This window comes from Labrus bergylta, chromosome 6 (assembly GCF_963930695.1).
Source record: "Labrus bergylta chromosome 6, fLabBer1.1, whole genome shotgun sequence".
In the NCBI taxonomy this organism is placed as follows: Eukaryota; Metazoa; Chordata; class Actinopteri; order Labriformes; family Labridae; genus Labrus; species Labrus bergylta.
This window is the reverse complement of record NC_089200.1, coordinates 32,110,019-32,121,166: the sequence shown is the minus strand read 5'-3', so window position 1 is coordinate 32,121,166 and position 11,148 is coordinate 32,110,019. Positions and strand designations below refer to the sequence as shown.

Genomic DNA, 11,148 nt, shown 5'->3' with positions numbered 1-11,148 from the left:
ACTCTCTCACTTTGCAACCAATCAGCTGCGTGACCGCAAAAACAAAAGCACCGTCCCTGTGATGAGACCGAGAACCTTTGTGTTTTATTTGGATGTTTGTTAGTCCCACAGAATGAACCTTACAATATCATATAGACTTCTAACACGGACGATATAACAAATAACACAGCGAAAGCAACATCCGAACATTTAATTTAAACTCTTAACATAAAATCACACTTACTGTACTGAACATTTCATTAAATCAAGTCAAAATTCAAAGTTCTAGAAATGTTCATGTTCCGATTTCTTTCTCAAAAACACTCCTGTTAGCAACACAAAGACTTTAGAAATACATTCATGCAAGAAAAAATATATTATCCATCTACTGCCATCTAGTGGCCGTTAAAGGAAACACCTGAGAAAACAAAACCAAACAGCACACACACGGACACGGCCTGAACCTCTCCCTACAAACAAACATTATATAAAATGTGCAACACAACAAAAGAAAATCAGTTTAATTAGATGAGTCATTTAGCGGAGACGACGTGGAGCGGAGTCGGTGACTGGTGACGTCTAACACCTCGTCACTATCTGTATCTCCGTTTGCCGCCGTCGTGTCTACGGGTGTGATTCGGGTTCCGGAGGTTTTGAGAGGAAGAAGTCTTTTTCAGGGTTTCCTCGGGCATCCCCGGCCGAGGGGAAGGCTGCTTGTTGGCCACAGGACGAGTGTTTGCATAGATGGGATCAGCTTCTGCATGAAGAGAAAAAGAAACAGGATGAGTTTCAGCTGCTGGGATGGAAACCCAACCAAACAGACTGACGTCAAGTGAAACCAGTACATCCTCGTCAGGGGCGTTCCTAGAGTCTGTTGGGGCCCTAGGCAAAAAATCAATTTGGGTGCCCTCCAACTAACGTTCAGCAGGGCAACGAGAATGAGTGCTGTCAGATACTGTAATTGACATGTTAATTGACCCATCTGTCACATAACTTCATTTTACTTCTACTTCTACTTTACATTTTGCATCTTTTGCACTATTCACCACTGCACTGTTTCATATTTAGTCATGTAAATATTAGTCTTTCTTATTATGTTTATTGTTGATATTTAATATTGTACCTGTACATAAGAGAGCACAGTTCACCAAAGTGAAATTCATAGTGTGTGTAAGCATACCTGGACAATAAATCTGATTCTGATTCTGATGGGGCCCCCTTAGGGAGGTTTCCATCATTGCAAAATGTGCACATTTTCGGCCGCTGATTGGGGCCCCCCTACTGGTCTGGGGCCCCAAGCAGTTGCCTGTCTTGCCTGTTGACAAGCAGCTTCTTTGATCCTTGTTTGGGACAGCTGCACAATCTGAGATGACTCTCAGATGTTCATTTATTGATTTATAAACCACAGTGAGATGCAACGTCTCGTTTTCTGGGGCCCCAAACAGACATCACGTTCATTTTACAATTTAACAATAAACAGACAAAAACATATTAGCAAGAGAGAGCAGAGTTCCCTGTAATAACAAAGTGTATAAACGTGTATAAAGGTTATGCGACCCAGGCAGAGGCGCTGGCAGGCCACTGCTTGGGGCCCCAGAACACTAGGGGGGACCCTTGAGGGCTGACAAACTTAAACCAAAGCAGCAGCCCTAAATGTGCACATTTTGCACCGACAGTAGGAAACCTCCCTAAGGGGGCCTAATCTGACAGCACTCGCTCGTGTTGCCTGATGATGATGATCAATGAAAGTCGACAAAGAAAGACGAGGAGGAGGAAGTGCCGGGACACAACAGTGATGAATGATGCTGGTTGAAGGGCCCCCAATAGATTTTTGCCCAACAGACTTTAGAATTGCCAGAGTGGAATCACCCCAGTTCTAGACTGCTTTGATTTGGGGTTGGGGGGGCAGACTTTAAGACTCCTTACTGGGGCACTCTATGAGTGTTGGTTAGGACTGTGAGCTATGCAGCGTTCACTTCATAGTAGCAGTAGTTGGTTGGTGTGCAGAGAACACTTCTACATGACCCCAAAACTGTCAAACTGGCATCATGTGGTCTGAGAGTGTCACTAACAAACTAATGCCACATCACACCAGGAGCCAGAAAAGGACTTGGGGTTATGCGACCTCAACCTGTGGAAAAAACCTTTGTGATACAGAAACCATGACAACAGGAAGACGGGCTCAATTCCTGGCAGAGGAGGGGCAATATGACCCAGACAGTGTGTGGTCAAATACAAATAAAGACAGAACAAGACTATCAGCTCTGATATGAAACATCGCCAGCTTTGAACCTGATCATTGTGCTTGTAGATGACACGTCAGGGTTTTCTGGCAAAACTTCACGACTGACCGAGGAGCACGAAGATGAAAGAGGTCAAAAAGCTCCAACACCACTTTAAGTATGAAGATCAACTTTGTATTCACTTCATTAGAGCGACATGTTTCAGCTTGTGGACTTCACTAGGGTCATCAAGTGACACTCTATGCACCGTGCAGCATGTCACTGTATATAAACGTCTCTCCCCCACCTATTGGCTCAAGGTGAATTATCCTGGTTATATCCTGCTGCGTTCTCACATCAGCCTACTTGGACTTGCTGCGGAAAAAATACTAGGGGTCCGGCAGGAGAAACTCCAGGTGAAGTCTGTGAAAAGGGTTCTATTCACCTCCTCCTCTTCAACCAGTGTAAATAAGTCTCAGAGCTCCTCAAAACATGTGTGTGGAGTTTCTTGTTCTAAATCCACTCTGATCCTGTATTTGATCATGTCTATAAACCCCTCTATTTCAGCCCTGCTCAGAACAGGCTGTTTCTGTGTCTGTATCTTTAAATATGTAAATGAGCTGTGTCTGACCACGCCCCCTCTCTGGAAGGGCTCGGGTGTCTCGGTCTTTCTCGCTCCATGTCCTATTGTTTACGGTGAAAAGGCAGACTCAGAGGGCAGAACAAACACCTAGCTGTGGGAGTGTCACCCACCTGGGGGAGGGGTTACTGCCCTTTGTGATGTCATGAAGGGAAAATCTCCAAACGGCCTGTTTGAGCACACATTTTCTGAAAAGTTAAGGTTAAAGACAGAGAGGATGGACTTTTCTCATCATTGGGGGGTTTATAGACAGACTAGAGACACATATTAGAGTTAGAGGAACATGGAGAAGAGGAGTTTAGCATCATATGTGACCTTTAAATCTGTGTGGTGTTTTCAAGAGGTAGAGAGCGAGCAGGGAGACAGGGAGGGTGTGATTGGTTCATCAGATTGGTACCTTGTAGCAGACATTGGTTGAAGTTTTTACAGGCTTACAACTGATACAGATGACAGGTTTTCTTCATTCCCTTTTCAGAGAACATGAGTTATTAATGTCTGTCAGGACCTAAAGACAATTTTAACCAAAATCTGAAAAATTGGATCTGGAGGAAATCACCAACCCTGCCTTTAACAAGAGAAGCAACAAAAAGCAAAGGAGGGGAGACTGTTCAGCTAAATCCTGCTTGTGAGGGTTTCATTAAGGAAAGTCCTCCCCCTTTAAGCTTCTGTTTTATATACAATCATGTTTTTGGTGTAAATTATACAGTAGGTAAGGTAGTGGATAGAAGTTGTGGGTATTATGGTGTGGGTGGATATGTTACTTTTGCAAACATCAGATTTTTTTTCTCAGTATTCTGGTCCCTTGCCCCCCGTGTTTCTTGTGCACTGAGTCCTTCCTGCAGTGCATAATGAGGTCTTTGTCATGTCGGGCTGCCGTCTGTTCTACAAATTTATTTAAAAAAATGGAGCACCTTAACACTTCACTTCGTCTCGCGCCTTGCTGTCAAACCACACTAACCACCTTCTAGCTCAATGAGCCTCCACCAGACTCGAGCTGGGCCGATACCTCCTCTCTCTCTTCTCAGCATTTCAACACACACAATATCGTCTCCTAAATGCAAAATGTCGTCGAACCAGACGGAACCAGGATGTGTAGACCGATTGCACGAGTGTGTCCTGTGTGAAGTTGTCTGTGAGAGTGGTTTCCCCCCCTTGGTGTTTTTTCTCAGAGCGCCCTTTGTCCTGCTGCTTCTCCTGCCAACAGTTCACACAACGCTTATCTACAATCTGAACATGCTACAAGCTGTCTCTATCAGTAGATCTAGATGTTCATCTGTGTCCTGAAATTGAAAAGCAAGGCGGATACCTCTGTGTCTGCGGCATCTTCTTCTCAACAAGATGCATACGAGCAGCAGAACAATCAGGACGACAGCAGACACCCCCAACAGCATCCACAGCCACCAGTCGACCGACCAGTCTTTAGGACGCTCAGTAGCTGCAAAAGAAAAGATTGGTCTTGAATTGAAATATGTTCATTTATCTGTTTGTAGGTAAGTCAGTATGGGGTTAAACTGACTCTAACACAGTCTGACTTATTGAACAGATAACACGGCCTCAGGTTAAATATTTACTACTTTAAAAGATAAGATAATGTGTTTTTTAATTACTGAATCAACACAAAGCCTCTGACCTCACACCTGACGTCTCATCAGTTAAATCAGCCGAGTCAAACATTTGTCTCCATTCAGAGCAACATCCAGTGGAAATCATTTCACCACCACAGCCCTCGAAGTGCAACATACATGGTGCATCACACATCCACACAAACACACCTTGTTTAACCGTAAATATGGGCAGTGACGGGTACGTTGTGTGTTCCTTGCTCTTCACTGTCGCTGAGGAAACAAAGTGTTACTTTAAGAAGCATTCATTGTAGGCAAAGCAAATCAAAGCATATGCATGTATGAATGAAACCCCTCCTGATGTTACATGAATCAGCTAAATGTAGAAATATAAGCAGGATGTGAACATGTGATCAGAGTTTAAAAAGCATGTTTTCTCAGGTGCTTTGGCTTCATCATGAAGGGTTGAACAGTTGAACTTATTCTTAACTCCATTTTGTTTATTTTTTGCACAACAGACAGAGACAGACAAGATGTAGTCTACTTATCAAATATTTATTAGAGTTCATACTTTTTCGAGTGGGGTCACCGAGCTGGGGTCACTGACTTATTCAGGGTCGACCTGAAGTATAATGTGTGCACCAATCAGATCTACTTTTACGCTTAAAAAACGTCTCCTCCTTACCTAATCTCTCTCCTCCAGGTCTACACTCCCTCCCGCCCACTACGCTCTGATCCAACCTTCACAACAGGGTCCTTAGAGCTCCTCATTCCCCCTCTGGCCTGCGGTCACACTGCTCCAGGACTAACCGGGCCTGAGCACGGGTATCTCTTGTGCATAACGTCGTAAAACAACACATGCATGGCTTTAAGTGATCATGAAGCGTGCTTTACAAGACAGGCAGACTCGGAAATTTAAATAAATAAAAGGGACGCTCGGGCGAATCCACACATTGGAGAACAGCACAGAGAACATGAGAGCTACTTTAATGACTTTGTGTCTTATTCTGAGTCATGTTAGTCACATACAGAACACTCAGGGATTTCTCCAGAATGAAAGCTGTCCACGTTGTGTGCTCGTGCATGAAGTGTACCGTGCCAAAGCACACCTCTATGTCTGTGCCAGGGCTGAGGAAGTATACGGAGCGCTCACACTAGTCAAAGGAAGTGGACTTTAGGGGTGAAGCGTGCTTAGGCACGGTGCAGATTGCCTCGTGTGAGTGTGCCCTAAGTCTCTTCTCTAAGTCTTCTCCTCTGTAGGAGGAACAGGAAACATAATGCAGCAGGTTCATTAGAGCACGGAGATGGTAGAGGTGGCGTGCTGACAGTCTATGGTCGTGCAGTGATCACAGGGAATAAAGGTCACCACCCCCTCCCACTGGCTCCAGGTGAATTCTCCTGATTATATCCTGCTGTGTTCTCACATCAGATCACTCTGACTTTCTGCAGAATAAATACGAGGAGGCTGGAGGAGAAACTCCGGGTGGAGAGAGAAACATTCAGATGTTTGTGTTCACACATGACGCTCAGACTCAGAATATCAGTGTCATGTCCAGCTCAGTGTCTTAGGTTGTTTTTATTTCTATCTTGTATTATTTCCTGTTTTGGGTCACTAACTTCTCCTCTCGTTTCAGATCCTTCACTTCCTGCCCTCATGTGTTTCCCACCTGTGTGATTGTCTGCCCCGCCCTGATTGTTCCCAGCTGCATCTCGTTGTCTTCCCCCTCACCCTACTATTTAGTCTGTAGCTTCCCTTCCTTCTGTGCCAGTTCGTCTTTGACCCCCTGTGAGAAGCGTTCAAGCCTTTTGTTTCCTCTTTGATCACTTTTTTTGGATTGTGTCTGCTTAAAGAGTAAAGACTGTTTTCTTCCCCACAATCAAAGACTGCGTTGTGAGTCGTTCTTTTGGGTTCAGTTACCTGTGGTGTTGTTACAATCAGGAGTTTTCTACAGGTGTGAAAGCAGCTCTAAGAAAAGGTGCAGGCATTATAGAGTATCTTCTTCCTGCTGCTGTTTGTTGGTAGACGGTATAAAAGTATTATTAGGAGCCAATTTAGTGTGTGTGTGTATTTCAATGGTTTTGGTTTCTAAGTTCATTACTCTATTTGGACATTAGGTGGTGATAAACATAGGTGTTTGTTCTGCCCTCTGAGTCTGCCTTCTCACCGTAAGCAATAGGACATGGAGCGAGAAAGACCGAGTACACCCCTTTCAGAGAGGGGGCGTGGTCAGACACAGCTCATTTACATATTTAAAGGTACAGACACAGAAAAAGCCTGTTCTGAGCAGGGCTGAAATAGAGGGGTTATAGACATCATGGGGTTTGCCTTGATAAAGAGCGGCTGTTATGTGTGCTGAATTGATTAATTAATTGCTGAACAGACGTCAGCGAACATGAAATGAACTGTAACGATCGTGCGGGGGTTTCACCATCGCATCACACCCAGGTGGGGTTTCAGACGGAGCAAACTGTGAGCCTGGATCCTCAGGAAGACACTCTGAGGTGGATTGTTCAACAGAGTCCATTTAGATTAGTGGAGACCAGCAGGTGAATCTGAGTCCGTCAGGAAGATAAGATCACTACATTCAGAATTTAACGTATTCTTCCGAGTATCTTCTCTGTTTGTTTTCATGTTTTTGACGGTGTGTGTGAAGCTCTTTGAAACACCACGTTGCTGAAATGTGTGCGGTATAAATAAACTTGAGAATGTCCAGTGTTACTGATTAATGTAAGTGTAGTTTATAATCAGGGGCTCCCAAATGTTACAGCCCGCTAGTCCTAAAGTAACGGTGCTAGGGGCTGCAGACCCCCACCGCCCCTGGAAGTGGTTAAAGCATTTACCGTCGCTCGCAGCCACACGCACAAAACAGACAAAAGACCGTCGCAGCAGAAACTAATATGATTCCAGTGATTTATTTACTAAGAGCAACAAACAACCACATCAATGCCTTCATGTGCTAACTTACATTTGAAGGATTTTCAACACTTACGCATAAATCTCACTGAAGACCAGACCTGTGACCAGATTACAAGACCAAGATTAAGCCATACAAGACCAAGATTAAGCCATTTAGGGAATGAGACTGAGTCAAGACCAAGACCAAGACCAAGGAAGGGCGAGACAAGACCAAACATGTAGGGATCAAGACCGAGACAAGACCAAGACCAAGACCAAGGCAGGACGAGACCAAGACTACACCAAGACATTTAGGGGATCAAGACCAGACCTGTGACCAGATTGACCAGACCAAATATCACAGAAAATCATCATTGCGTGTCCCTCACTTAGGCCGTAACACCTGGAAGGTTGTGGCCATAACCGGGGGATTAAAACCAAACTAAGAATTGAAGTTATTTGTTTTTTTAGAAAGTTTCCTTTCTAATCTCAGTGATGACGTGGAATAAAGCTGCTCAGTGTCCGCCTATATATACACTATACATTTTTAAATCATTTCACATTTTTAAATGTTTTTGGAAGGCATCTTGCGACCCCCCCAGGGTGTCCCGACCACCACTTTTGGAACCCCTGGTTTATGAAGTGACATATTATTACATGTATGTTTTGTTGTGTAATTCTCTTCCTGTCTCGTCTCTTTGTCTCGACCCTCGTCATGTCACTGCAGATGTCTGTCCGTCTATCTGCTGCAGCTCAGAGGAAGTTCCTCTCTTTCCTCTGCTGCGTTTTGAAAAATTACTCTTTGGTGCTGACAGTTTGAAAAAAAAGGTTTTTGAAAATTGAGCCAAAACAGTTGAGAAAAAACGGAGGTAGCTACAGTTCAGCATGACTGGATTTATGAATTGAAGGTAACACTCACCAATAAGGATTTGAGTGCCGTTGCTGCTCTTGCTCTCGCCATAGGGGATCTCTCCTCTGACTGTACAAAAGTACCATCCACTGTTTGCCTCTGTGGCATTCAATAAAGTGTATTTCAACACTGTGTCTTCAGTTTTGTTCTCCAGGCCCTGCTCCACCACGGAGGTAGATGAAGGTCTAATAAACAGCTTCTGGGACAGGTTCTTTCTGTTGATGTCACTGAAGGATGACCCAGAGGAGTAAAAGTAGAAGTGCACACGGTACCTGTCGTGTTCTGTTGTATTCAAACCGCAGATCAGAGTCAGGGACGAGCCGGAGGACAGAGGAACACTTCTCTGGGTTTGATCCAAAATCACAGGTTCCTGACCCGTCACCAGCATCATTGCTGCTACAGACAAAGAAATGTGGCAAAATTCAGCTTTTTACTTTGAAAGTTTAAAAGTTTTGTAAGCCAGGAAATAAAAAAACTTAAAAGTTGAATGTGAAGTCTTACCTGTCAGGAAGAGCAAAGTCACTTCTTTCAGCCACATTGTCATGCTATCATGTGAGAGGTGGTCTAGGTCTGAGACTCATCCTGTCTCTCTGGCTGCGTGTTTGTGTGTGTGTGTGTGTGTGTGTGTGTGTGTGTGTTTGTGTGTGTGTGTGTGTGTGTGTGTGTGTGTGTGTGTGTGTGTGTGTGTGTGTGTGTGTGTGTGTGTGTGTGTGTGTGTGTGTGTGTGTGTGTGTGTGTGTGGGAGGAGGAGAAAGGTTGTTTTTTTTCTGTGTTGCTGTTCTGTGAGAATATGTTGCCTTTGTTGGGTTGTGGAAGTTTTATACAACAAAGTATGATGGAAAATGTGTGTAGGCTTTTTTTTAAAAAAAAAAGCCAAAAGACAATTTGGACCGACTGTTTCACACGTTTGTTTTATTGTCTTTGATCAGGAGACAAACACGATCTCTAACAGGGGTACATCCTGCTGAAGACACACTTCTTTATCTTGTATCACAGAAGGATTAAAGGCCAACAGGTTTCTGAAACCCTTGTGGTTTTTTGGTGCAGGGGTGCTAAAACGCACTTCACCTTGTCACCCGAGCGTTTCGCTATGGCAGCGTTTGGCTTCCTGTGTCAAGACACAACTGAGTATGAAGAACTTTCTGATTACATCTGCGACCACAATCTGCTTGATACTATGGCGGGCGGATAGGCTCTTAATGTTTGTACATGTTTGTACCTATGCCATAGATATTTCTCAGGTGACCAAACTGCCATTAGAGATGTAATATAATTGTCTTTTACTCATATCTATTTAACACGGCAGGTGGGCCTCAAACCCAACCTCAGTTCTGCCCCAGAGTTCTGACTGTGTCTCTCACCACGAAATAAATTATGTTATAAAGTACCCCGTCTATACCTGGCCGGGGGAAAACATTTGTTATGATTTTGCACGAGATAAATGTACTCGACTTAAAGCAGAGTTAAAAAGTAAAAACACACCCCCCCCCAAAAAAAAATAATCCTAAAAGGACAGAGTCAGCAGCTTGTCCCTTCAAAATAAAATACAGACTTCTCCTCAAGTAAAGACAGAGTCAGCAGCTTGTTCCTTCAAAATAAAAGACAGACTTCTCCTAAAGTAAAGACAGAGTCAGCAGCTTGTTCCTTCAAAATAAAAGACAGACTTCTCCTAAAGTGAAGCTGCTCCATTGTCTCTTCTGGGCCTCCATACATGTGTGGTGGTGACTGTGTCTGCAGAGACTCTGTCCTCTGACTGGATTTTACTGTTCTGCTTTGTTCTGGTTGACTCAGCACGTTTCTGGGGGGAGCTAGTGTGTTTCCTCCAGCCAATGAGAGCGCAGCAGGTGAGTTTAGGAGTGGATACAATTCAGTGATTGGACGAGATTCAAACCGGTGAATATGACAGATGTGGACGTAGCAGCAAAGAAGAAAAAATATAATCAGAGTGAGGAGAAACACCAAGTGGATAAAGCATGGCTGGCGGTGGCTGTGGGGATGACAACGTTGTGGTAGTAGAAAGTACGGTGGCTGGGAAGGAGGGGTTACTGCCCTTTGTGATGTCATGAAGGGAAAATCTCCAAACTCTTAACATTAAACGTGTTAAACATTCTCCCCAACATTCATATTAATTTTTTAGAATAAACTCATACAACATAATAGTGTTTCTCTCCTGTTGTATGTGGCCACGTGAAAAGAAAGAAATAGGTCCTTTATTTTGAAAAACCCACAGGAATAAGTGTGTAGCCAGCGTTCATTTTGAGACAGTATGATTTTATTTTTCAGAAAGATTTTAAGTCAGGAATGTATTCTGCCATATTAACATCTACTATGGGAGAAATGTTAGAAAGAAATCTATCTACCAAGAGGCAACCTCCCGTGTCGAAAATGAAGACGATTTTGTAAAAAACTTTAATTTTCTTTCTGGCCTTAATTTGTAATTGTATATTCTCTCTTGTCTTTGATGTGCACAAGTTTTGTTTGGAAAAAAATCAAAGGCCCGTCCAATCAGCAATCATGTTGAAAAATGAAGCTGATTCTGAAGTGTAAAAATCCTGCAGTTCCTGGAGTGTCCACTCGAGGCTGGCTGCAGAAGCACAGGAAGTCACATACACACCCATTCTAAAAAGCCTGTTTTTACAGCAGAGATTAACATGTTTACAGCCTGGTTCAAAAAAACAAATAGGTGTGATTAGCTCATGTCTTGATGGACACACACTGTACGGGGGGGTGAATGTTTTGATGACTCATCAGTTTTGATTTGATGAAGGATAGGTTATTCACAATAAGGCGTGTAGCTGACCTGATTGACAGGTGGACGCAGTGTAACAGTTTGTCAGGAGGTTTAAAACACGCCTCAGCTCCAGCTCTCAGCCTGTCGTTAGGTTGACTGAAAGTTAGACTCTAACCCTGAAAAGTATTGGATTGCACATAATGGTTGT

At 43.6% G+C, this 11,148-nt stretch overlaps 1 protein-coding gene across 3 annotated transcripts; it reads right to left on the bottom strand.

The window, feature by feature from the left end:
• Positions 1–62: 62 nt before the first annotated feature.
• Positions 63–8,986, bottom strand: LOC109998598 (uncharacterized). 3 transcript variants are annotated; one of them, XM_020653507.3, is made up of 5 exons: positions 8,711–8,986; positions 8,219–8,602; positions 4,614–4,676; positions 4,148–4,276; positions 176–736 (listed from the first exon to the last, which is right to left on the bottom strand). In XM_020653507.3, the coding sequence occupies exons 1-5, from the start codon at positions 8,751–8,753 to the stop codon at positions 573–575; spliced, it is 783 nt and encodes a 260-aa protein (XP_020509163.2). In that variant the 5' UTR covers positions 8,754–8,986; the 3' UTR covers positions 176–572. The 3 variants fall into 3 exon arrangements, with proteins under 3 accessions (XP_020509166.2, XP_020509163.2, XP_020509162.2); XM_020653506.3 differs by having other exon boundaries at positions 8,219–8,605; positions 8,711–8,985; XM_020653510.3 differs by lacking the exon at positions 4,614–4,676 and having other exon boundaries at positions 63–736; positions 8,219–8,605; positions 8,711–8,985.
• Between the last annotated feature and the right edge of the window lie 2,162 nt (positions 8,987–11,148).